Below are 27714 nucleotides of genomic sequence, written 5' to 3' on the forward strand. Positions count from 1 at the left end.
ATATATTACTTTACGACACAATTGCACAAAATGAGAACTGAGAACAGCTCAGAGCAGAGTGCAATGCAATTATGGGCACTGCCACGCCCAGTTGTGCACTTGCACATTACAAATTGCAAATGCGCCGTTGCTAACAGGCAACTTCCCGTCATAAACATGCAAAACTGTCAGCCAACACACCCACTCCCCTCCATCCGGGAGTCCCCCCCATCACACCCTTTTTCAACCGTTACTTACCAATAATTACGTGCACATAGACGCTGGAGGTTTTTGCCACCGTTGGCACACAGGTGTAGTTGCCAGTATCGCCGGGCATGGCGTGCCTGATTTTTAATCTGTGGAGTAGACGGAAGAGAAGGCAGAGAAAGTGAATGCGAATGGCAGTGGAAATGTCTGTACATATATGGGTTTCTTTTTTCTTCCTTCTTTTTTTTTTTTGGCGGGAACAAGTTGTGGAGATGGGAGGGGCAAAAAAGGGGAAACATTCAAAAACTTTTCCTACTTTATGACTTTCACTCACTCTCCCCGACTCTTTCTCTCTTACTTTTTTCTGTATGTCCTTTCATTTCGAAAGCAGCAGCATCCTTAACATTTTATGTTCATCTGTGTCGTTAGTTAACTACAACCATATATAAATGGACTGGCTGATTATCAGGTAGATGAACTGATGTACAACTGTTGGACTAATTAAAAGACACGTTCGTCTGAATAACTATCCATGAAAATGGATTAAGCAATGGAAAAGTGAAAGTTAATAGCTTGGTTTATTTCTAAAAACTTTATCTCGAAACTTTGCACCCCATAATGTCATTTGGCTGTCTGATTGAGTTAGTTAGCTGATCTTTCTATGTACATATATTCCAATGACTACTTTCTAATGGCTGGTCATAAATTTGTTATTATTATTCAGTTTTACATTTCCAATAGAAGTTAGTCGTCGATGATTTAAAAAACTGTTTGAGGACCCTTTTCTGGATTGCTACGCCCATGTGCTGACTGACTGACTGACTGGTTGTCTCTGGCCTTAATTAAGTGAGGCGGAATTTTAATGCAAAATAATACAAATACTTGACATTAACATGTTTGTGAGTTTCCGTCTGGTGTAATTTTTCTGGGGCATACCTTGAAGTCAGTCCATCGGACCAATCATCCTCGACGCGAATGCGTGCCATGGCGCTGTCAATTTCGTTCTCATTCTTCACATCGAGCATTTCGGTGCCTGGAATGCGAATGTAGATATACGGGGTTTACATCAGGGGTGAATGTAACAAATTAAATTGTTTAAATGAGACTGAAAAATTCTATGGCTTGCGCATTGAAGTTCATTACGCATACGCACCTTTGTACCAGAATATGTTGCCCAACTCGTGGGGTCCTTGCATAATTTTACATGTTAGGTTAATGTCGCTGCCAGTTTTCACCATCAGATCGCTGGGCCCAAAGATTTCCGCTTTGAGTTCTACAAAAAAAGAAAAAAAAAAACAAAAAACGTAAAGCAAGAAGAGTATAATAATAATACAAAAGAGAGGAGAACAAAAAGTCACTTAAGTTGGTTTTTCCTCCTCTTTTCTTGTTTTTTTTTTTGTGACAACGATAATAATATTGTTAATGATAACGTCCAAGTGTGTTAGGGGGGCAACTGAGACCTGGGGACCGGGTGAGTGAGCTTTACTTTATTACACAGACGCGTGTCTCTATTATGCTGGGCGATAAGCTTTTGTTATGCCATATAAAGAGGAGAAGGAAGTCCCACTCTGCCCACTTCACTCGTCCTCTTGCCACCTGCACTTAAAGCGTGTATTTCTGTTGAAGTTTTGTTTTTTTTTTCTCCTTTTGGTACTTCTGTTTTTGGCTTTTCATTGACGTTGCTTTCCCCACTCTCAATGGAATTGTGTGTGTGTGAAAATGAATTTGCTACTTTTCATTTTCAGCTCTCAAATCAAAATGTCAACGATTGAAGTGGCTTTTGTTGTTGCCATGTGTCAATGGATTTCACTTCGAAAATCGCCTTGGACAGCTGCGAAATGCGATTCCATGTTAAATGCTAAATGTTTATGACTGCTGACAGTCGCCTTAATGGAATATGTCTAGCACTTATAAAATATATTTTCCTGTTTTCTTTTTCTTTTTGCCGCGTCATTGCCACTAATACCACACCAATGTGGCACACTCCCGCCACATATACAACAAAGTTTGCTCCACTTTCACTCTTGCCGAAGAATACCTCAACTCGTAAACTGGCAACTCGGCATCGCGGCAACGCGGCAACTCTGCAACTTGCCGCATGTAGAGCAATTTTACAACTTTGCTTTGTGCAAAAAAAAGAATTAAAAAAAAAACAACTTTCGCCGCCCTAAACAACCGCAAAGCCAGCGGAAATAAATTGCACTAAAACTGGAACTGAAAAAAAAGTAAACTAAACGGTGGGTAGAAAGGAGTCTGCAACTAGAGCGGTATACTTTCACATATTCCTTCTTTTTTTGCCGCAGGACTGGGACAGTTTACCATTCAATCGCACAGAGAGGAAAAAAAACCAAAAATCATTTGGCAAAATATGTGATGTGAAAAAAAAGTATTGCATACTTTTAGGCCCGCTGATTTGCATGAGCCTTACAACCGCGAACAGAAAGGTGGCAAACCAAGGGGGTTGGAAGCTACGAAGAGTTAGGTACTCTATATGTATATATACTTAACATTAAAGACCCTTCAACCTGTGCCATTAAATCAGGTTGGAGTCTACCACCCCCACCAAAAGGGAGAAGAGAAAGAATACCGAAAATGTTAATCTAAATGAAATGCCAAGTGAAAATAGTGATAGAAAAAAAAAGGAAAACCAAACCCCAAAAGGAATTCAAACATGCTGGAGAGCTAGGCGATTATCTAGGTTGTTTTATAGACCCGCACAGTAAAGCCTTCTTCTTCTACTCCCCCTCCCATTTTCCCAAAAAAAGAAAAACAGTCGGAGTCGGAGTCGGAGTCAGAGTCAGAGTCGTAGACAGAAGAGAAAGCGCTGAATGTTGGTGTTGCTCTTGCTGTTTGTTGTTGTAGCTGGCAAAACAATTGTGGCAGTGGCAAGCTAAGCGTCTATGACTTTTGGCCGCACAATCCAACTCCAAAACCCAGAAACCAAACCAAACCAAACCATCAGCAAACAATATGTGGGAGAAACAGAGAGAGGGAGATAGGTGAAAGGAAGGTAAAATGGCAGAAAAATTATTGCCACACGTGCAGCTGACAACGCGACTGTTCGCTCCCACGTATGTACATACATATATGAAGGAGAATGGGGCATGAATTCTCACCTTACCAAAGAGCTGTGGCCTGTTTGCTGGAAGTGTTCAGGGGGGAGCCCGCATTTTTAGCATCGGGGAATAGGTACATAAATGCGACTGGAAAATTTCCTTTGGGCTGACATAGTGTGAAATTGCTTATTTAACAATAATTAGATTAAGTGTTGGAGGCAATTTATAAATGACAGCATGAAGGGTAGTGCGGGGGAGTGGAGGGGTGGTGGGCTCGGGTCGACAAACTTCATGTATATTTGAAGTTTTCATTTAGATTTGGCCACTATGTTGACCCAGGTTGGCCATGAAGTAGACGAAGAAGACCAAATTTGGGATCTCTGGCCACATGCCAAACGATAACTGGCAACTTTTGCTTTCCCCCCCTCCCCCTCTGCCTCATTCTCTGTCAGCCTTTTGGCCAGGACAAACAAAGGTCTGACTACTGACTAAGACTTGTTTACACAGACGCACACACACACACATACACGGAGAAAACTCACTCAGGCTGTTGGAAAATTTTTGTGCAACCAAAGCAAAATGGAAGAAAAGAAGTGGAAAGGGGGGAAAATATACTCTTGGAAGGTAGAAACATGAAAATGCATTTTCATTTTTCTTGATTTCGCGCATAAAATGCGCATAAGCCTATATGCCCATAAACATTTGGGGCAATGAACTTTTCTACAAAAACATGGCATACTTTTTTCCCCCTCCCCTGCTTTGTACTGCCCTTCCACAACGCTCCTTGGCATCGCCTGGTTATGTGTTCTTCTTTTTTTTTTTTTTGGCCCATTGCAACTTTGCTGTAGCCATATCCTTTGCTGGCTGTAAAAATTTATTACCCCTCGCCAATGCTGATGTATGTTTGCACACATGTAACAACACGAAAGAGACGGAGACGGAGCGCAAGAGCGGGAAAGAGACAATGGAGGATGGGTATTTATTGCCTGGAAAACAATTTAATATGTTCTATATATGTAGGTACATACATACATTTGAGAATAAGTGGGAAAAATCGCTTAAAGTTTCACTGCCTCTTTAAAAACATCGTCGACATAATTAATCTTCAGAAGCGAGCGAAATTTCGGGCTATCACGAGAGGTCAAATTGCTGTGAATTAATTGACAAATCAAATAAATAAATTCAATTTGTAAAAGTCAGCCACATTGCCCCAAAAACACACAATTGATGAAGTATTTGTAGTTCCCCCACTCTCTCCGTTGGCAAAAAATTCTCATTTGGCTGTCAAAAATCTCGTTCCAATGCCAGAAACCTCATCAAGGCCTAGTCCAACATCCCCACCCATCGACTGTAGGCCGCTCAGTTTCATTCCTCATCTTAGGCCTGGGACCTGGACAATTTTCTTTTGTTGTGATTATTATTATTATTAATAATTTGGCATTGCTGCAGAGACATTAATCATTCGCTTCTCTCGACTTCTGCTCTTCTCCTTCTATTTTTCTATCCCTCCTGTTCGCTATTCCTCCTCCTCCTCCTCCTCTACCACTTCTGGCCCATTTCTTTTGTCATATTCTTGTAATTTATCAATACGAACGCTTGAAGAGCAATTTTTTGGCCTAGAATGTAATTTGGATGCGAAATGAAGGAAATTGTGGTAAAACATTTTATTGTCGTGCCAGCAATTTTTTTTCCATAATTTTTAATACCCTAGAAACGGATACATCTAAATATACAAACTGTTTGACATTCTGAAGAAAAGTAACTCTATGGTATAGATTTTTATAAGAAAAGAAGCTAATAACTTAAATTATTATTTAGGTATTTAGCTTCTGCTGATGAAAGAACTAGTGGTTCTAAAAATAGCTATATTAACCTGCTCAGGTTGAATTTAGGCGCTAGGTTTGATCCTAATTTCAAGAAGATCGTGACTTCAATTCTTCAATAGAATTACAATTTCTATCTACTTTCTTGGAGAAAAGTTGTAAAATAATCAGACCAGTTCTCGTTTCTGAGTCGCTCTTAAATGTAAATCTTTCGCACCATCTATCGATTTCAAAACATTTTTCATTTGTTTACTATAACAGCTTACAGGATCACAGAATGAATAAGAAGAATAGGATTATGTTTAAAATATGTAATGAGAAAAATTACACATTTCTAACAAATGTATTAGTAAAACCTTCTTTAAAAGCGACTGAGAAATAAAGAAGGATAAAGGAAGAAAGGTTTTTTAAAAGCAGACAAGAAGGTATGCACTGTAATTTTTGATTACTTTATAATCTGATATTTGTCTCTCCAAGCCCTGAAGGATATTACATCCAACCCCATCCAATCCCTCCAACCACTCTTTTACCTAGATTTTTTCTCTACGCCAACACATTCTGGAAATTCACATGTAACATTCAGATGATCATCGAAGTGGCAATAAGGTAGTTAATCTGAAGGACAAGCTGTCAGAGAGAAAGAGAGTTGCTCAAGGTGCTCGAAGTTACGCGTCAATAGCCCTCTGAGGTTTAGTAAAAGTGTGACAAATAAAACCAAAAAACAATTTAAAATCTGACAATATCTTGCGGAATAATGGTTGATTGATCGATCACCTTATTTGATTCGGTAGTTAAAAATTGGTCACAAAACTGAGCTACTCTCTTTAAGAAGATATTTCTATCTGGTTAAGCTGTAAGACCTAGCAGGACATTTTTCCAGGGGAAATGCAAGGGTATTTAAGTCTCACCTTGCGGAAATTAGCTTCGGCAATCTCTCTTATAATACAATATATAACAATCAAGTGGATATGTATAATGCTTATAATGTTTATGCATTTAAATTAATTCCCCCTTTGTGCAGTTTTTAATGCCATTCCATTTTTTTTTTTGGCATTTTTTGTATTCGCTGTATCCGTCGGATTGTCGGCCGCAGTTCGCTGATTTCTTTGAAACATTTTGTTGATTTTGTGCTCTGCATACTTATAATTTTTTATAATATATATAATAAGTTAAATAAACTTTTCCGCACGTTCAATTTCCACGATGCAAATTGGGTCAACGGAAAAACCGACAACTACAAACTGCTTCCCACTCGTTACTCCGTTGAATGCAAATCGTTTAAGTTTTAAGCTGCCTAAAGTGTTGGGTAATTTGCGCTCTTAATAAGCATAATAATATGCATTTTAGTTTTTGTTTTAAACCGCAGTGCAAATGGGAGCACTAAGATGCAATTTGCTCGCTAGTAAGGAGGCGGATTAAATGTTCAGACAAAAGACCTCGTGTGATAATGAATCGAAGCCATCTCAGTGCCTTTATCAGTTCCACCTCCGACGTTCTCTCACCTTGAAACGCTTTAATGGAATCATATAAATCCATAAAAATCCTTTTCAAAATCGAAAGAAACGTAACATTTAATGAGTCGATAAATGTTTTTTGTAAACATTTGACTTTAATGTTGTTTTTCATCAGTATTCAATAATTCTTGTAAAATAAAAAGAATTAAAGTTTATTCCACCTCAAATATTTACCAGTAAAATTAAATATGAAGAGCCAAATTAATGGCACAAACAATACATATTGATAATAAATCAGTCCATCAATCATTTCATTCTTTGATGGGAATATTTTAAGCCGAACTACAATACAGAAATTAAAATTGAAGTTATTCATATTTTAAAAGCAGTAACCAATAGATTTCTGATTTATTTAATTTGCAATGTAATGAGATGCTTTTTGCGTTCGGAAAAGCTGAGTAAAAAGTATTTACTTTAATTTGTTAAGTGAAACTTTATATGTTGTTAAAAGGAGTGTTGAAACAAAGGATTAAAACATGTTTACTACGAAATGATTCATTAATTCGTTATCTAAATTAGTATAAAGTTAAATTAGTTACATCGTGCAAGATGCAACGGTCTGAGCTTACGCCTGGAGGTACCGCTGACCAAGCTAAAGACTTTGGATGGGAATAAGACGAAGTGCACAACGCTTATTGCAATGGCTGATAAGTTCGGCTATGGTGGGTACGCCAAATTGGTGGGACGAAATTGCCGACGTACCATTATGATCCTATTATCTATATTATATGAGTCTGCTGACGGCCAAATCGGAAGGTCTATGTGAATGATATGCTTATACATGTGTCATTGCTAGCAGTAGGATCGTTTCAGAATTAAATCGGTAAAGGACAAGTAAGATCTTTTCCTGAATATCAATTGATTTGAAAACATTGAAGGTCGAAGCAAATGGTTAACTAAAGCAAACCTTATATTTCAAAAAAAGATTACCAATATCGTAGGTTATTATCACAAATGATAAATTTTCAGCCAATCCTTCTTGACGGGGTTGGCACAAGAATCATTTTATGCAATCATCTGTCGATACACACAACGGTTAAAGACTAATATCATAAGGTGCGCGCAATAAGTAAGTGGGACAAAGACTTATCACATTATTTTGTCCAAAATATGCAGTTTTTCGTTTTCGCTTTTCCTTCTATATTTTAGTTGTATTGTTCTTCAGCGATGACCAAAAAATTGTGAAAAAGTATCACAGGGTTTTCCTGTTACATTAATTTTGAGATGCCAACGTTGAGTTTTTCGAACGAAATAAGTAAATGGGACAGATTGCTTTGCTGTCATTTGTGGTTAGCTAAACACATGAAATTGGCACTTTGTGGAGATCTCAATTAGATCTCAATTTCAGAACATATTGGCGAAAATAAAAACACAGTGAAAAATGACTAAAAGACCGGGAAAATTATAAAGGAAATCCCCGTTCCGCCCAATATTGAGTGACAACTGAATATGAAATCTAGCGATGAAATAAAATATCAGCGCATCCCAAATAGGGAGTAATTTTTCTTTTTCTTAGGCATAAAGCCACTCGTTTACAGTTTACCAACAAATACAAAGTTTGTACTCTCTGTTTGAACTGTGTGGAAAAATATCATTTTTATGAAACCAAAAATGTTTAATTTAGATAAACACGAGGTGTAGCGCTGTTAAATTCGACATTGCGCGCTCCAAAACAAGTTCATGTGTCTAGAAATTTTTATATGATTATATGGACGGAATTCCAGTTTATTGAAAGGACTCTAAAGTGTTTTATAACGCATTAAATAAATGCACAAAACTATGTTAATTTGTCCAAGATCGTTTTTGTGCAATTTGACCAGAATACATACATTTTCTAGCATGATAATGCACCCAATTATACAACAAAACTCACAAAAGCTTATTTAAAATGCTCTCCAATTCTTATTTTAGACTGGTCAACAAGCAGACTAGACACAAATCCGATAAAAAATCTTTTAGGCATCTTGATTCAAAGGTCTTATGCCCCCGGAAAGCAATTTCCAAATTTTAAGGACTATTTTTCAAGAATCGGACAAATTGGACATCCAAATGCTCCAAAACACGCTTAATTAAATTGCAATTGGAATTTGGTACAAAACAGAGGAAAAGTCTATTCAATCGTTCAAAGTTGTTTCCGTTGGTTTTTATTTTTCATTCTAAAATTAGGGCACAAATTAACAATTTGTCCCAGTTACTTATTTCGTTTTTAATTTTGTTAAATTCGTTAAATTTCCATTTTAATGGGCTGAAATATATTTATAAATTTAAGAAGTTTAAAGATAAATTTATTGTATTTTAATATCTTTATCGGTCTAGTTGGTATAGATAGTAATGTTGTGTCCCACTTACTTATTTCGCGCACCTTATTCCGGTTTCTACTGCATTTAACAAAAACTGAGGCCAACAGTCAACAAATTTCATTTAAAAGGACTTGCTTCGTTTTTTATGAATCGAAATTAAATATCAACCCTGAAATTTACACGGAATAATAGTACATAGATTGATTGATTTGGAAAATCGATTCTTTGTTATCGAAGCCAGATGATCATGTAGTCTTTATTTGTCTCTATCTCTCTCTCTAAATTTCTCAACATGATTGTTTAGCAAATGGGAGCAATTTGTTGAGCTGCTTTCTTGAATACGACTACCCTTTAGATGGGTTCATTGTTATGTGTTGGGGGAAAGAGCAGAAAACATAATGTGCAACACGAAATGCTTACAAATTGAACGTCTCTTCGAATTTTTAGAGCTGGGGAAATTATTTGCGCTTGATTGCATGCAATTTGCTGGCTGCTAATGTCAACAAAGCGGCAGCCAGGCAGAGGCAACAACAAATCCTGGCGGCAGGACACCAACACGCCAGCCGCGTTGCTTTATGGAGCCCAAAATGAGCAATCTACTCGGTTGGCAACTTCATCTCCGACGCGGAGCCAAAGCTGCGCATTCAAATTGCTGTCAATTTCAGTTTTTTTTCTTTCTTTCGCATCTTCGCCAGATCTTACGCATCCTTCGCATTCTCTGGTCCCTCAGTTGCAGCAGCCACTTATTCAACTCTATGGATAGTACCTCTACCTGAATGTACTGTGTGTCTCCTTTTCTCTGTTGTGTCTTTGTTGCCGCCTAAGCAATTTAAATTTATTTTTAAACATTTCCCCCCGCCCTCCGCCATCCGCATCTTTTAGTTAACTACGAAGCGCTCTCGCTTGATTACATTCGCCCGGGTAAACACAATTTTTTCATTTGACATTAACAACACCTTTTTTCGCTTCAGTCTACGCCGGTTCAGAGCTCCTCGGAGGTCCTTCGATCTGTGTGCCTGGCCTGGGCTGGCTGTCTCGTTTCAGTGAGATGCCACACATAATTTCATTTACAATTTGCTCACTTTATCAGCATATTTGATAATTTTGTCTTGTATTCAAAATTAAATCGAGGCCAGGCGACAACTTGGTCTCCTCCGTTCAGTTATCTATGCGTACATAGTTTAGCACCTAGTTGAGGGAAGGGCTCTGTGGACTCCTTTTCCTTTCTCCCTTCTCACTTCCGTCGAGTTGTGTACATAAACTTGGTAATTTAAGCAATTGAAGCGGCTGCTGGTTGCATTAAAATGTCGAAAATATTGCGCAAAATACATGAGGGTAAAGAGAGAGAGAGAGTGAGAGAGAGAGAGGGGGCCTGGCGTGGAGTGGGAGGGGAATTTATGTTTATGATGCTTTGGTCATCTTGGCGCTGTTTTGTCTCGCTCGACAACGCGACTTCGCACTGAAGTGTAAAAGAATTTTCACTGGCGTTGAGAAAAATAAATAAGTAAAACGGAAAAACAAATTTATGGAATTTTTAGTGCAATGTTTTTTTGTGTTATTTTCTTCATTTTTTTCTTCTTTCCTTTTTTTTCGTTTATTTGCATAAGCGCATAAAAAATGCTGGCACCAACAACAAATGTGTTTGCAGAGACAACATAGACACGGCACAGTGGGCCAAAGCTATCAAAGCACTAGGAAATTATAATTAATGCGAAATAAAAATAAACTTGTCTTCTTTTTAAAAATTAGACAATTAATGCTGTATATCCTCACCTTTTTTTTAAACTTGTGAGCTTTTAACTCTAAAAAGACATAAATATTTTATTGCCTGTAATTTTTAAAATAATTTAAGTTGGATTCATAATTGCTTAAATAGAGTAATGGAAGTAGATAAAGCTTTTCGCGTCTGAAGCTTAGTTTTTATATTTATTTTTAAACAAATATGATAAATAATATCTAAATATGACACGTTTTCTGTCAGCTATATGTAATTAAGTATGTTTAACTATTATTCCTCATGCATTACGCCTTTAAAAATATCCATAAAATGTAACTAATACATTCAGCAAATTAGTAAGCCTCAGCCCTAGACTGATTAGATTAGACAGTAGATTAGACTCTGAAGCCTCTTCAGGAGTTAAGACTTAAATGGTAATATGATTTTAACATAAAATCTGTGCCTAAAACTAATTAAGAAATTAGCCATTCGAACATACTTATGGATATATATGGCAGAAGGTAAAGCAAAATTCTGGCAGGGGATAATACTATCTTTACAGAGGATAATGCCATTCTATCATATCCTAAGGCAATATCTTTGCAGATATCTGTAAAGTTTAACTTTACCTACTACAACGTAAGAAAGATTGCAACTTCATCAAAACTCTTCGTGTTCTTGACTTTATCTCTAGCTTTTTCAATCAATCGATCGCCAGGAGCGTGGGGCCTGATGAGGTCTGAAAACAAACGGCAGCTCTGATCCTTTTATGACTGTTTCATAATTATTAATTTCACAACTTTAGGCAAAACGAGTAAAATTTAAAGCTTGCTTACTTTAATCCAGTCCTATCATCTGCTTTTCGAATATATTTGCCTATTTAGAAGCCTTTTGCTCCAATTCAATCTTCAAAATCTGCCACTGGTTGAGAATTTTTTGCGGTTATATTTTAGGATCAATACTTTTGTTACATCTTGCAATTGAAATGAATTTTTGATTAAACAACAAATAGCTCTCATACCACTGTGTGGTCTGACCTGCTGTTTGCTGTTTCCGCGTGAGTGGCATGTCGAATATTTTATATGCACATTTCTTTTTGGGCATTCAAATGAGTAGAGGGAAGTATGACGGAAGAGAGCATGGTGAGAGAGAAAGAGAGGGAAAGGCACACATGCCGCCTACCTACATGCGCACATACATACACACATAGATAGATAGAGCATTGAATAAGAGGGTGGTAGAGGCTTGAAGGCGTATGGGCGTGACCGTTTTGGCAGTCATTTGCATTTCCGCAAATGTAATATTTATGACTCTTATGTGTGTCTGTCTGTGTAAGTATGTGTGCGCTTGTGTGTGTGTGTGTGTGTGTGTCAGTCTCAACTGACATTTTGGCTTGTCAGTCTGTCATAGCGTAGCATTTCTTGTTGTTGTTTTAGTAAAAACTTATTCTCTAACCTCTTTCTGTGTAGTCATATTAAAACATTCATAACCCACTCACTCAGGGCTGACCAAAGCATTTTATTCAAAACTCTCTTTTACCCATGTGACCCAGGGAGAGCACACACCCAAACACACACACACACATGGATGCATGCATGGTGTGTGTTTGTATAGAAGGCAAGGCTATGGGAAATCAGAAATCAAATAAGCTCATTGAAAGCATTCTTCCGCACCAAAAGATTTTACCCAAAATGCATTTTGGGGCTAATACGAATTCTGATAATAAAAATGCAACAACGAAACGAAAACGGGAATGAAAATGAAAATTCATTATAAAATAAATTTCTGTTCGGTGGGTGGGGGAGTAGTCTTTTGTTTGACCCCTCCCTCCACCCCCCTCACAAAATGTTTTAGCTTGATATCAAACTAAACTTGTACTTTAATTACACAACACAAAACTAGTTAAGAACTGAAGACTTTTGTGTGAAGTTTAAGCAACAGCCAATTTGATATGCTCGTCATGGCTCAGCAGCAGGCCAATTTGCACATAATCGAATTTGAAATTTTATAATCACACTAGAGGCAGGAAGCAGGCAGGCAAGCAAAATGCTTCTAGCCAAGTACAAAAGCCGCTCAGTGGGTGTTTAAACTTGGCTAATGGCAAAGCTGCTGCTGCTGCTGCTGCTGCTGGTGCGACAGAACGTGGCACACGTAATAGAGCCAAAGGATGGCAAACAAGCAGGGGAAGTGAGGGTGAAGCAAAGTCTGTGTATATGGGATAAATAACATGCATAGTGTATGACATCCTTAAGCTCATGAAAGCTGCATGTTCTTGAAATGCGAAGCATTCCCCCATTTCTCGTTCTCTCTATCTCTGCCTCTCTCTTTCTCTATCTCTCTCTCTCTCTTTCTTTATTTCATCCACATGTGTAGTTTGCTGGCTTAGACCAATTTCAAGAGCATAACACATAAAAGTAATCACTTCAGTGGTTTGTGACCAATTTTCGGCAATGGCATTGCCCAGGGAAACTGCGACTATGTGTGTGGCCATATAACTTTTTAAGATTTCGTCCAATTTGAAAGGATTCTCAGATGAGTAGAATTTTTCTTTGGCCTCTACAATAATGAGCACAAGTTTGTCCCCAAAATGTGTAGCATACATAACAGGGCACTATGGAGGCTATGATTTCAACGTTGACCAACACTGCCTTGAGTATTTTTCTCATTTTTTTTTTTGGGAATTTGTTGTTTAAAACTTTTATTAGAATTCATTAATTTCGTTTGTCTGGGCGCGACAAAAAAAATGTTTAATTATCGAGTTGACAAGTTTTTATTCCAAGGGACAATGGAAATTTATTGAAAAACATTTTCAGCGTCTATGTCTGTGTATGTTATTTATAGCACATTTTAATTAATTCTCGTTCTATGCTGTAGATACTCACCGACAACATTGAAGGTGTACGACAAGGACATCTTCGGTTCCGTGTTGATTTGGCACTCATAGACACCCGAATCGCGCGGTTGTGGATATTTGATTTGCAGTGTCCAATTGGCCGATCCGTCGGGTCGTATAACCTGCAAAAAAGATACAGACGCCCCTCAATTACGTTATTCATGGCTGCTAATCCGGGCAAATCAAGCCACTTAGCTTACCTGAAAACGCTGATCGGATGTGTAGGTTGTGCCGCCAGCTGTAAGTATATGCAGATCACGTTTGCGTATCCAAGAGACCTGCAAGCATAGGAGAAGTGTAGGATGTTTTATATACACATTTTGGGCAATGTCTGAAGACTTGAAATAAAAAATTACAAATTTCCGCACTTAAAACTTTTTTTCTATACACACATAAATTGAACTGAGTTAACGTATTTTGTCTTGTTTCCCCCACTTGAAGCAGCAGTGTCGAGGAAAAACAAAGCGTAAAGTTTACTTTTCTTTTCAATGCTGCTTGTCGTTTGTTTTTTTTTTTTTTGTTTTCTTTCGTTGTTGTTATTGTTTAATCTTTAGAATTTTGCCGTTTTTGTTTTGGCATTTAATCAAGAAACAAAAAAGTGAAAGAAAAACGTACAAATGTGAAGGCCACCAAAAAAAGTTGAGAGGGCAAAAAGGGTTGCGTGTTCGACACGTGAACTAAGCAACAAAGGAGCGGAAAGGAGAGGAAATGGAGGACAACAAAGGCTTATTGTCTATATCGATGCTTGGCCCTGTACCTCTCTATTCACCACCTAAACAATTGGAAAGTCTTTAAGCCAGCCAGACAGACACACAGAGGGACAGACGTACAACGACAGCAACAGTAATAGAAGCAGCAACAGCGATGACTAGTTGAAAGGCCAGTTGAGTTTTGTCAAATTTGCTGCCTCAGCGGAATTTCGAATTGTTTCAAATAGCCTTCTTCTTCTTCCATTTGTCCTTCATTTCAGCAATCCAGAATTCACAATCCTCAATCCCTTTGCCAATATCCAGACAGCTCTAGCTAAGCTTTGACGCCATTTTTTCTTCGTTTTTGTGTTGGCCTTTATTTGCAACATTTTATATTGCTTGAATTACATTTTCATTTGATTGCCTTTGACTTTGCCATTGCCATTGCCATTGCCTTTGCCTTTGCCTTTTTGCCTGGCCTTAGCCAGGAAATCTTCTGGGAATGTGCCATTAACCATGATTTTCTGTCTTTTTCTCCTTGGACTGTGATTTCTTTGGGACTGGTGACTTTTGTGCCTGGCCTTTTCATTTCTCTTATTTTTTTGTTGTTGTTGTTGTTGTTTTGTTTTGGCACATTGTTTCCAATTTATTTAATGACCTTAGTTTTGTTTGGACTTCTTGTTGTTGCTCTTATTGCGATACTCAATTTTAATTACAATACAAAAAGTTTTGTGTCTCCTTTTTGCCCCTTTTTGGATTTTGAATTACAACATTCAATAGTTAATTTACGCCTGTCCATGACCATTCTTAATAATAAATTCAGGCCGAGAACTATTGGCCATCTAATAAATTCATTTCGATTTCGAGCAACAATACAAATACATAAGAATACATAGAACACCAACAACAATGGGTAAATAAAAACGGTCACGTAACACGTAAACATAAAAATCATTCGCTTGTAAAAGTTTTACGCTCTCGTTTTTATGTCCATCATAGAAGATTCGCCCCTCTGTCTCTGTCTTTGTCTCTGTCTCTGTGATTCGCTGCCAAAGTGAGAAAATGTAAATTAAACGTTTCCCATACTGCAAAACCCAACACAATAAATTGGTGGGGCGATAGCATGGGAAGTGGGGGGAGGTGGGTGGGGTGGAAAGGTTAAAAGGCAACAAAATGAAAGCCGTTCGTAAAACTCTCAAACAACATTTTCAACTGAGCAGCTTAATTCTGGTCAGTATTAGATGTTGCTTGGTCGGCCGGCTTTCAGTGCGTATGAGCAATATGAGGCAATAAGGAATAAGAAACTAACTGCAAGTATCGTAAAACCTAACAATAAGCCAACAATTTTTGTATATTAAAGTAGTCAACGTCTTTTCAATACCCTGTAGTTGAATTTCTGGCTTAATCAAGTGATGGTTAGCTCTCTAATTTCTACAACAGTCACTTTTTTAATCTCTTACAACTTTTTAACTCTTTTAAAAGGAAAACAATCTTTGCTTACAAATAAATTAAGCACAAAAAAACTTTCTACTAACTTTAAAACTCTCTGGACTCCACGCAAAATAACCTTTGCGAATACTTGGCAATTATTTAAATGGTTTCATTTGATTTTCTTTAATTTTTGGGTTAAAAAACGAAACCATCATCTCACCTTATTAAGCCTTTCGTTTTATGCTAAAATTATCAACAATTGTAATGATGTTCTTTATTTATTTTTTAGATAACAATATCATTCTTCACAGAATAACGTAAAATGTAATTTTGAGAAGTTTTGAATTAAAAAGCGCATCTTTTCATCTAATGTGATTAGATTTCTTGCAATGAATTCGAATGAATTGCTTTTGTTAATTTGGCCTAATTTATGTTTCTTTCATCTGTTTTATCAATTGATTCTTCAACTCCACTTGTTAATTTCTAATATCTTAAGCTCTGTTTTTGCGGCTTGATCAGACTCTTTCATCAGACTACCAAAGGGTATTATAAAGGATGTTGAGACAGTTGATGGAAAGGGAAATGGAATCGGTCGTATAGTTAATTTATGAGTAAGTATGGCCCGAAAAATACGAAAGAGTTTTGCAGTTTACAACTCAACAAGCTCAACACTTTAATATTTAATTTTGCAAACTAAAAAGCAAAAGTGAAAAGTTTTACAACTTTGAAGCAAACAATTTCACACAGAAGTGTGCAGAGCAACGGTGAATACGGTGTTAAACCCAAACAAAACCCTTCGCACCGGCTAACTCAAGGATTTGTCCAGGTAGCCGAGGCAGCTAAAGAGAACGACCAGCGACCATGTCAAGTCCCTAGCCTGAGAATAAAGTTTTTGCACTGTGCTTTGGGTATAATTTAGGTAATGTCTTTAGGTTTAAATAAATACCACAAGCATAGTTTTATATTATTTAACACTTTGTGTTGGTTGCAAAAACTTTCGCTGCAAAAGCTTCAGTTTTCCCCCATTTTCATCCACTCTTCTTTCTTTTCCTTCTTACTCTTACTTTTATTTTTCGCCATTTTTTTTTGTTTTGTCATTTTACAACACTGCCAAAATGAGCCAAGTTTCAACTGGGCAAGGGGTGTCCCCTTCCCCGCCTATATATGTATATATAAGTGTGAATACGTGTGTATGTGTGTGTGTGTGTGTGTGAAAACTTGGCGAAAATACATTAAAAACTTTGCTGACGCATTTTCTGCGTCTCTAACCAAGAGTCTTTTGGTAAGGAAACTTGAGAGCCTGAAACAGTTGCAGTTTTGCTATTAGTTAGTTGTTGTTTTCTTTACCTCTTCTCTCGCCACCTTCTCCTTTTCTCTCTTTGTTTCTCTACAAGTACTTTTCTCTGTCTGACTCTTTCTTTGGCAGTGGCTTTGTTTAGTCCGAGGTCCTTTCGCAAATGGGTGTGAAAAATTTCATCAAGAAAAAGTTACTCGCTTCCAACCAAAAAAGGGTCATGGGGTGGGGCGGATTTGTCCCCCTTTTTCGACAAATTATAATTACCCGAGAGCTAACCTAATGAACTTAATACACATTAAATTGCCCTTTCATCGATCTATATTAAGACTCCAAGCATAAAGCGCAATTATCACTCAATGCGAAAGAGGAAAAACTGGAAAAATGAAGATTTAAACGGCAACTTCTGCAAGTATTTTGTAAACAAAGTTGTAAACAGATTTTTCCCTCTTCTCTTTTTTTTTTAAATTTTTTTGTTCTTGTTGTTGTTGTGAATGTTTCAAAAACAGCAACAACAAACGTGGAATTAAAAAGGGTTCGCTGCCTAAAACTTTTCTTTTCTCCTCTTATTTTTTACTGGTTTTTGGGCTGTGTTTAGGCTGTTGTTACATGGCTAAATTGCTCATACTCGTGTTTTTGGCGGCGGCACTCGGCACTGCGTAATAAATCAACAGTGAACGGACAATCCTGTGAAGTCAAGTTGAACAAGCGGATTCAAGAGAAGCTTCCGGCGCTCAACGAAATGCAAAAAATAAAAAAATACCAGAGAAGACCATCTGAATTTGACTAAGCCGTAGTTTCTATACCCTTGCTGGTTCATCAGTCTATCATTGAGCATCATATCCTAACCGTTATGTTTTGGGTAATAGATTCATTAATGCATTTTTTAGTGCTCAAGATCAAAAGCATACTTTTGGGTTGAGCTTTTATCATTCATTGAAATGCAACTAAGGATTGTCCGGTTTCCAAAGTCATTATTCGTAGGCAAGTTGTAAACATACTTTAAGTGTTTGGGAATGCATTCATCTTGCGTTGTAAAGTTACAACCTAAATGGAGATACTCTTATTGCAAGGGTACGCCGAAAAGGGAGAAGAGAAAAAAAATTTGAGAATGAAAATACAAAAGGCAGACCCGTCGGTGCGCAGGCAGTTGATATGGTAATGGCACCCGCAGCAAACTCTGGCTAACGAACTAACAACGCGGGCATAAATTACACCAGGATGCCAAAACTTTGGCCACCTACCCCATAAAGTCCTTTGGCATGAAAGCCCCATCGTAATGGAAGCCAAGTGGCGGCAAAGTTATTTGCCGTAACTGTTACACTTTCAATTTAGAGTTTATGGTGATAGAGCAGAGCAGGGAGCGACCAGGATGGAGGCACTGCAGCCTAGATACCTACTCACATACAAACATACAAATAAAGGGTATGAGGAGGAGGGGCGGAGTGTCTGTGTGTGCCAGTGTATTTGTATGGCAACTGACAACTCGCGGTTCCACTCTGTCGATTACAATTTACGTTTAACAACCACAAGCTGCTCTTTTTTTTTGGACTCTCCCTACAAACACAATGGGGTTACACCCAATGTCTGTGTTTCATAGTTGCTCCCCGGGCCCCGTCTGGGGATCCATATGTACGTATTTTGCATATAGTCGTTCAGTGTGATGGACACCAGCTATCTACCCGACAATAATCTACTGAACACAAAGTAGGGGTGTACCAATATTACAGACTCCCAGAAATTTAACATCCATTCTCAATTAAATTTCCACTTTATGCCCCTCAAACAAGTGGATCACTTTGCTTCCCAATCTCTGAATGGCTCCTCTGGCAATAGATGTTGCATTTAAGTTTTCTTTACTAATGATGATTCTGAGGTTTTATTTAATCAATTCTTTAGTTGGTGGATAATGGATATTTCGTTTTAAATGTCGTAAAATTACTTAGTTTTTGTCCATTGCGTGAGGTCAAAGTACCCGCATTTGTAATAGTATACTAAGGCATTATTATTTCATCCTTTTAATATAATTTAAAAGGAGGTACTTTTTTGTTATAATGAATAACATCTTACACTTTGGATATGGTTCCTAAAAAGGATCGAATTTGAACTCAAAAGTTTGCTATATGGAGTTCTAGAATTTTTGGTTTATTTAGTTTAAAGGAATTATGGGAATCTCTTGCAGCTAACAAATTGTTTATTAGTAATGTTTACAAACAATGGCTTTTTTGCTTAAACAGAATATTTTAAAAGCTGTTAAAAATGTGAAAAAATTCTTTGATTCTTTAAAGTGTACTTTTGGGTTCCTATTTTCCAACCGCGAATCCACTTATTTCACAGCATCTGAAGGTGATAAACAAAAACCAAGTTCTTTTTTAGAATCAGCTCTCAAATTAAAGACACCAAAAATCATGTCGGCCTGAGTAATTTTTTTAACACATCATAATGTCAATTTAAGTTAGTTATAATTTTTGAAGAATTTAAAATTCTTTGACCAATGAATTCTCATACCATATTTGTACCTGAATTTGAATATTGACTCAGTTCACTTTGAAGATTTTAGTGTTTATTACAGACGGACGAACAGACTAACATGTCTATTTCAACTCGTCTCGTCGTGCTGATCAAGAATATATATATACTATATATGGTCGGAGCGCTGCACACTTCTGACCAAAAGTGAATAGCTCCCACTTAACAGAGCCTGCACGAATGATGATCAAATTACGAAATTTGGCTAAATTATAAAAGTATTTCAAATATAGGTAAAAAGTTTCTCAGTGAGAATTAAAAAACTTTCTCGATGTGTCAGATTCATCTTAAACCGTTGCGGAGACAAAGTGTACTTTGATTTTTCAAACAAAACTCTTATTTTAGCCTCATTATAACATACAAAAAAGAAAAGCCTAAAATATTTAAATATGATTTAAAATTTCTTGTATTTATTGAATTGCTTAAGACTTAAACTGATTGACCGTCTTAGGGATTACTGATTTAATCAATTCGTGGAACCATTCAGTTCACGTGCGGAAATGGAAATGGAGTGTGAGAATTGCGGTTAGTTCACCTCAATCAATCGCATTGAATGCGTAACTCGTTTGTTTACTGTATCTTCCTTCCACTCTTCACATGGCATATAATTACGTAGATGATTCTGGCAATACTATTGACCACAAGCCAATAGCCGAGACAACATTGCAAATGGAACTCGACGAACTCGTGTCGTCAAGCAGTGCCGATGATGCCATGCCACCAGGCATCATTATTGTCGAGACCTGCATCAATTCGAAGGAGCTGCAATTGCCCATTGCAGCAGCAGCAGCAGCAGCAACAACAATGACAGCGGCAACAGCAGCAGCAATTGATAAGGACAAAGATGTTGCAAGTGTTGCAACTGTGACAGAGATATCTGAACAGCAGCAGCCAGCATGCTCGATTTGCTTGGGCCTAAAGCCAAATGTGCAATTTCAAATACTACAACACGATGGCGAGAGGTACGAGCATCCTCTGGCCAGCACTGAGGCTGCTTTGGCGGCGGCAACATGTTCCGCTTATGCCACATCTAAGTCAACAACACCAACAACAACAACAACCACAAAGGATTCAATTTCCACATTGCGCTATTGTGTTGACGGGACCACACAGTGTAATAACCTTAACCTGGACTATGAGTCGCCAGCCTCTAGTGATTCAACGCCATCGATTGGTTCCCTTGTCTGTCGCATTTGCCACAACGCCGATAATCCGGAACAGTGAGTAAAACGCTAATAATTCGTTTTAGAAAATCAACACAACTGATAGACTAGGTCATATCGTAACAAGTGAAATATAATTGGTATAAACTATGAGACTTTTAATGGTCCTGAAAGAAATTTGTTGAGACAGAACAAACCAATTTAAGACTTTGGTCTTAAGTAAGCGTCAACCATTTTCCCTCTCCAGATAACTGAGCTACTAACACATGCAAGGCTTGAACATGTTGAGAATTATAAGCATTTCGCATGTGTTTGCTTTAATTAAAGAGTGTACTATCTGTGCTCGAATCTAGGTAGGTAGCATATCTGGTAATTTGCGAAAGAGTTTTCACTCAAGTAGCTTTAAAAGCAATAATTTCATTTTAATTCATAAGATTGGGTTTTTATTGCACATGAGCATAATTGAAATAGGAACGTTGTGTGGCTCGCTGAGGCCGTCTGAATCATCCGCGTCAAGTTCTCTAGTGTTTTGGCTCGTTTCGGGCATACCCAATTTCACTCAAATTTATGTGCGGTTACAGGGTATACAATGTCCCATTGAATTACGCTCGAACAGTGGCAAATTGTGCGTGAAATTAATTGCATGGAATTAAAATTGAATGCGTTTAACTGAGAACATTTATTTAAATTATTAATATTAACATGTCATGACACCGCCAAAGACCGTTTTGGTGTCCTGTGTTCTCTCACACACACACACACACACACACATGTACACAGCCACATAAAAGTTCTCACACTCCTTCAGGCATTTGTCTTTTGTTTTTCATTCCATTTCGTTTCGTTACGTTTCGTTTGTTTGTCTATTCTCAACTCATCGTTGAGTTTTTTTTTTTCCATTTCTTTTGTTGTTTTTCAGGCTTGTGTCGCCCTGTTTGTGCAAAGGATCGCTGACTTATGTTCATGTGCACTGCCTGGAGCGTTGGATTAGCACCTCGCGTTGTACCACCTGTGAGCTGTGCCAGTTTAAGTACAACACGGAGCAAACATTGCGGTAAGTGGCGAAAAGACAAAGAGCAACAACAGATCAAAGAATGGCAAAGTTTTAATCAGCCAACGTTGGTTGGCCTCTTGGCCCCTTCACTTAATTGTTGCCTTATTGTTTCAACCCTCTCTCTTCTCCTCTCTCCATCTCTCACGCATAGCTACTCGTGCCTACAGTCCTTGCGTCTGTGGTATTCCCGTGCTATGAGCCGACGAGCCTTGCAAGAGGATTGCCAGATGTTCTCACTGCTGACTCTGGTGGCCTTTGGCATTATTGGCACTTTGCTGGTAGGCATTCAATATTATTCATTGCACACTCAATCTTGGGGCCTCAGTAAACTGTGGACCAAGTCGTGGATGTTGTTTTTTCTGTTTATGACGGTGAGCATGAAATTCCCTCAATCTTCATTCGTTTACCTTTGCTTTCATTAATAATAATTCGTCTTGCAGATTACAGTTTACTTTGCCAATGTTTATATGCTAATCAAATCACAATTAACGCCCTGGTATCGGTAAGTCTGGATCAATAACAGATTATTCTGTGAATTCTCTCTCACCAGTGAGTGTCTTTCAGCTGGTGGCAATCTGCAAGGGATATCAAATTGATTCTCGAAAATCGACGACCTTTTCCAAATCCCAGTCGTTTGCAGACTCTAAACCCGGAGACTAACTCCATTTCTGCCTCCATGTTCACACATCATGATCAGCAGGAAATTACTGCAACAGTCGAAAGTGATAGACAAAGGCCAACTCCAATTCCACTTTCGGTTACTTCAGTTGCTATTCCTGCTCCAGTTACAATTCATTGCAAGACACTACAAATTAGCCAGTCCAGTGAAGATGAGACAGCGGAGGAAAAGATCAATCAGATGTGGGGTACTCGAATGGAGAACGATGATCTGGCTGCTGTGATAATCGCCACAGTGGAATCAATTGCTGACGCAAGTGCCAGAGAAAGTGACAGGAAATCAGAGCAACAGCAGCAGCAGGATACCAATCAATAAGGCCGCCATTTATTACTAAGCACTAACCCACTTCTTTCACTCGTTCACCTCCACCTCCCACCGCCCATTTGGTTCTCGCCGGACCATTCTGGCCAAGTGTAATTAAGGCTCAAGGGCAAGGATTTTTGCTAGTCGGCTTTTGTTGGTTGTTTGCGTGTGTCATTTGTTTAATGTAGTTTCAATGCTTTTAATGAACTTTCCCTTCCATGAAGATGAAGCAGCTTGAATTAAATGGGCAAACTTGAGCTTAAGCTGGTGCCTGCACTTTGTGTAGTCCCGTCCCCGTCCCCTTCTCCTTTATCCTAGAACACTTCCTGTTTCCTGTGTACGAGCGAAGAACGACGAGAGTTCAAGCAAATTAAAGCTGATAACGTTGGCCACGTCAAATGGTTGATGTTGATGGCAGAGCCAGTCACGTGATTGATGGCTCATAAATTAGTCATTTTGCCTTGCTGGTGGTGCACTCGTTAAGGTTGCAGACACGCCTACGTTTATGAGGACGCCCACACAGCAACTCACCGATACACACAAACACATACACACACATCGATACATAAACAACAACATTAAGCAGTTCCTGTTCTTGTTCTTGTTCCTGTTCTTGCTCTTACTCTTGCTATGGTTGTTGTCATCTGTCTTGTTTGCCAATTTTTCTCTCTTCCCTATGCCATTCCCTTTTTGCCAGTGCATTTGCAAATCACCCAGTAATTTGGTCTAAGCCTCCCTCTTCCTCTCCCTGTTGCCACTATGCCTCGAACCCTTGGCATTTAATAACAGACGCTATCCTCCTGGCAGTAGTCCTGCCAGTCCCTGAGTTCGTTCTCGAGGCACAGTGCACTATGGATCAATTTTTTTTGTGGGCATCACAGTCTTTTTCTTTTCTGTGTATGTTAATTATTTTTTTTGGAGATTTTTCAAACATTACTCTCCAGGGGGAATCACCAGCTTTTTTCTAAATTTTTACTTATTAGCGGCCTGTCAGAGGCAAATCAAAGAATTTGCCTTCTCAATTCAATTATGGAGGATGAACATATTATTTAGAAAAAAACTTTCATAATCAATTTTGTTAAATATTTCTCTTATGCAGAAAAAAATTTCAATTAAATTATTTGATGAGATATTGTGCAAAAATAGTTCATATAAAATAAAAGCTTAGACTCTACAAGTAATTGAAATTGAATTATATTTTCGAAAAAAAAATTCAAATTGCTCGAGGTGAAGTCTTTGGTTCGCTAGTAAAATAATTTTAAATGATTTCTAAACACAGAAGTACATTCGCCATAAGTTTATAAAGGAAATGAAGCCTTAAAGTATACAATGATTTTAGTTCATCTAAGTTCCGAATCACCTAAAACTATCTTCATCTTAAAGAAGTGGCTCAATTTCAAAGAAATTAGGAAAACCGAAATTATATTTTACTCCCTCTTCAATGCAGGCAAAACTTAAGAACTTTTTCTCTCTACAGTCAATTCATGGTGCAACGGTTTATGTTTTGGGTAAGGAACTTTCATCTAATCATAGATTTTTGTAGTGAACCCAAACCACTGTGCCATGTGCCGCTGATGTTGACATATTAGGCTCGACTCTGGCACATAGTCATTTGGTTGGCTAGTAACTAGGCATATTTGGCGAAGGGTTAACAACCCAAAACGACCTTCAATCATTCGGCTTAGTGCGGCCTTATGGTTACGCAAGCAATCACGACGACCAGAATGATTGAGTGTCTAGCAAATCCCTAACGGAATTTTCATTTATCTCGCACAATTTCCATATGGTTGGTGCTTGTTTTTTGGTCGCTTTTTTTCATTGTCCTTTTTTTTTTTTAACTTACATCCTTATCGCCCAAACGCTCCACGCGGCAATGGAGGAAGCCGGTTTGGCCAACGGTTACGGTCAAGTTTCGCGCCACATCAAAGTCAAAGTAGGGCAGCAAATTCGAGGGCGAGACTGTGGTCGTCGTTGTCGTCGGCGGCGTTGGGGCAATCGCAGCTCCATAACCTACAAAATACAGAGAGAGAAGGGAAACATAGAGTGTGAGAGCATATAGCATATATAGAGACTTGTGCCAAATGGAAATTTATTTTCATTTTCATTTGCTCATACAAAACGAACCCATACGAATGTATTTGTATTGTTGTTTTAAGGGTAAGGGCTCCTAGAGAGTCCTCAATTTTGGTGGCAAGCTCACAAAGCCCTCAAAACATAGTGCTGGAGCAATGTGGGGGGAAGCAACAAAAAAAAAAAAGCAAACTGAAAAGTAATAAAATTCGCATAAAAATTCTGCGAAAATACAAACAAACACAGCAGCAACAAAACAACAACCAAAAAGGAAAAAAAAAAACCCTCAACAAACAATTATATTCCCTTTTTTGCCATTTTCAGTTTGCTGACTGTTTTTTTGTTTCTGCCTTTTATTTTTATTTTTTGTTTTCTATGATTCTTTTGTACCAAAGTTTGCATATGGCTTGAAGGCATGGGCGTAGATAGCAAAATTCTTCGAAATAAAAAATAATGCCTACCAACAAACAAAAAAATCTATCCATGACAGTCGAAAAGCGCTTGGATTTGGCCACAATATGACCTCGTTTTAATCGGATATAAAGATTTCGAAGCCCCGGCAGTTCGTGACAAAATGTTTGGTCATATCTCGGCCAAAAACGTTTACAACGTGGGCTAAATGTTTGGCATAAATAAAAACATATTTGGTTAATAAATCTCGAATTTAGTTTCAAATCGATCTAGTGAGCAATTAAACAATTTTTTTTTTTAATTTTTTGTACTTTTCTGATGTGAACTTATTTAACGATAATGACAAAAATACTAAACGTGCAGATTTTTAAAAAGATTTATCAATTAAGATGAATCAGTCTTAGCTTCCGCAGGCGGTACCCATGTCCTACGTCCTTTTTCGCTATCCATTTGAAAAGAAAATGGACTAAAGAGGCAATTGAACATGCTTTTGTTTGATGTTTGCTTCTTGAAAAGCAAACACTTTGGTTATTATATTATGCAAAAGGTTCGATTCAAAGCATTTAGTAATGGTTCTCGGAAAATAGCTGAATTTTGTGTTGGTGTTTGTTTGAGTGTATGTGTGTGTGTGGGTGAACATGTGTATATCTGAAACATTTGCATAAGGCAATGAGTTTGAAAGCTTCCAAGAAGAAACGGCTAGATGCAGGACCAATATGAAAAGCATTATGTAGATACAATCAAAAGTAGAAGTAAAACTGGCGAAAATAAGTTCATCAATACGAGAAAGAGATATATGACAGCTGTAGAGGGGTCGGTGCTGAAGAGAAATAAACTTTTCACCATGGAACATTCAGCACTCAGCCGGCTGAGACTAACAACTGGAATCAGCCAACAAGAAGACTTCTTCATCCTGCCGCCGCTGCTGCTGGTTTTTAGTGTATCGAACTCTGAACTCGATGCGGGCGGGGTGGCAGCGAAGAATCAAAGAAGAAACTGCTGTTGCACATTTCCGTTTCCGCACGCGCCCAAAAACGAAACGAAAGAACACGAAAAAAATAAAAATAAAACCAAAAAAGAAGAAGTGAAAAGTTTTCCCAAGCACGCACGCACACAAAAGGCAGCTGGAAAACATACGCAAAGTTTTTCCACACGGTAGGGAATCAGAGATAGAAAGGAAACCAGATAGCACATAGTCGGTGAGGGGGTGAGGGCGATGCTGGGCCAGGGGTGAGGCAGGGTGGTGATGGTAAAGTAAAAGCATACGAACATCAGCATAGAAGTTGCTGGCACAGGCAAAACATGTTGAGACTCTCGCAATTGACTGACTGACTGACTGACTGACTGACTCACTCTCTGTCTGACAAAGGGCATGACAAATTTTACGATTTACTTTGGAAAAATTTTCGAAACAGACAAAGTTAAATTTAATGCGTACCCGCAACATTTTCGTACGTGAGTCCTTGTAGCCAAAAGAGATCCGAATATGAAAAACAAATTCCACACGCCAAATGTAATAAGGATGAGGCCAAAACGAAATCGATATGCCCTACTCATATGAGTTTTCCTAGTCATAAACACTTTGAGTCCCTCTCGAACAAAGATAATCAATGTGCGAACTGATGTGATCCAACCATGTCTGGCTAAACTGGTCGGACATGGATAGCCGGATAGCTGGAAAGCTCGATAGTCGGATAGACTTTGCCAAGGGAACTCAGATCCATGAACTGCTGCTGAAAATCAGTAGCCAAACGGGGAAAATTAGCTGGAAAATTTTTCACGTATGTGTACGTGGTATGCGTGAAAAAAAGCGTTGGCGGAAAATGCGTGGGAATTTCGATAAGCAGCAGCAAACGAGGCAAAAGCTGAACTTAATTTATTGATTATCAGCGGACATGAAATTTATGACCAACAAACAGCCAAACATTTCCAGACAAAAATATCCTGCCATCAATGTGTGTGTGTGTGTGTGTTTAAGGGTGTGAGTGCGTGCGTGTTTTGGAAATTTTGTCTAAAATTTTAAGTTTATGCATGGAAAATTTGCTCATATTGTGAAAATTAACGATGCGGCTTTTCTGTTCTGCTTTGTGGAAAATGTTGAGCCCAACTTGCCACTTGCCACTTGCCGCTGGCAGCACCAGCAACACCCAACGAATAGCAGATGCCGCCTGTCAGATTTTGGTTTTGGCTTTAAACATGTATAATCAAACATTTTCAGCGCCTACAAATTAACATAATGCATTAACCTAACCAACCACCCACCGATCCACAACAAAACAGATGGCAGACAAAGAGAAGGCTTCCGGGAAAAATGTTTTCCAACTTTCAGCCACTAAATTAGCAAATGTGGTGGAAAATTTTTCAACATGATGTAAATTAGAATCTACACACATACATACATAGATAGAGATTTGGGATTGAACAAACATAAATTGAAATTACTTTAATTTCAATGACCCCCCGCCACCACACCCCACCACAGTAGAGAACGTCGCCGCCATCCATTAATTGAGCGTGAAATGCATTCGGGTTGTGGACCAAGTTGGCTCAAATATTTGGTCAGAACTAACAAACGGCAAAGCGGAAGGACATTGAGCACAAA

The 27714-nt window shown here is 38.2% G+C and overlaps 2 protein-coding genes across 3 annotated transcripts in view; one reads left to right on the forward strand and one right to left on the reverse strand.

Moving 5' to 3' along the window:
* The window catches only part of LOC6652501 (zwei Ig domain protein zig-8), an 85575-nt gene that overhangs the window by 14787 nt on the left and 43074 nt on the right, over positions 1 to 27714 (reverse strand). For both annotated transcript variants that reach the window (XM_047009817.1, XM_015176577.3), the window contains exons 2-7: positions 24475 to 24641; positions 13690 to 13767; positions 13479 to 13611; positions 1340 to 1459; positions 1123 to 1219; positions 238 to 335 (exon numbers count right to left, since the gene is read on the reverse strand). In XM_047009817.1, coding sequence (XP_046865773.1) covers positions 238 to 335; positions 1123 to 1219; positions 1340 to 1459; positions 13479 to 13611; positions 13690 to 13767; positions 24475 to 24641 — 693 coding nt within the window. The remainder of the gene's footprint in view (positions 1 to 237; positions 336 to 1122; positions 1220 to 1339; positions 1460 to 13478; positions 13612 to 13689; positions 13768 to 24474; positions 24642 to 27714) is intronic.
* Positions 19737 to 22854, forward strand: LOC6652188. Its single transcript, XM_023181142.2, has 6 exons — positions 19737 to 19957; positions 20049 to 20652; positions 21515 to 21649; positions 21801 to 22020; positions 22090 to 22151; positions 22214 to 22854. The coding sequence occupies exons 1-6, from the start codon at positions 19933 to 19935 to the stop codon at positions 22641 to 22643; spliced, it is 1476 nt and encodes a 491-aa protein (XP_023036910.1). The 5' UTR covers positions 19737 to 19932; the 3' UTR covers positions 22644 to 22854.

The sequence above is a fragment of the Drosophila willistoni genome (genome assembly GCF_018902025.1).
Source record: "Drosophila willistoni isolate 14030-0811.24 chromosome 2L unlocalized genomic scaffold, UCI_dwil_1.1 Seg168, whole genome shotgun sequence".
Taxonomy (NCBI): Eukaryota; Metazoa; Arthropoda; class Insecta; order Diptera; family Drosophilidae; genus Drosophila; species Drosophila willistoni.

Excerpts from the sequence above, each read along its gene's own strand:
- LOC6652188 (XM_023181142.2), top strand. The coding sequence starts at position 19,933 with ATGGAAATGGAGTGTGAGAATTGCG. Across the intron at positions 19,958-20,048 it reads AATGGAGTGTGAGAATTGCG|ATGATTCTGGCAATACTATT; the intron begins GTTAGTTCACCT and ends ATAATTACGTAG. Across the intron at positions 22,152-22,213 it reads CAATTAACGCCCTGGTATCG|CTGGTGGCAATCTGCAAGGG; the intron begins GTAAGTCTGGAT and ends AGTGTCTTTCAG.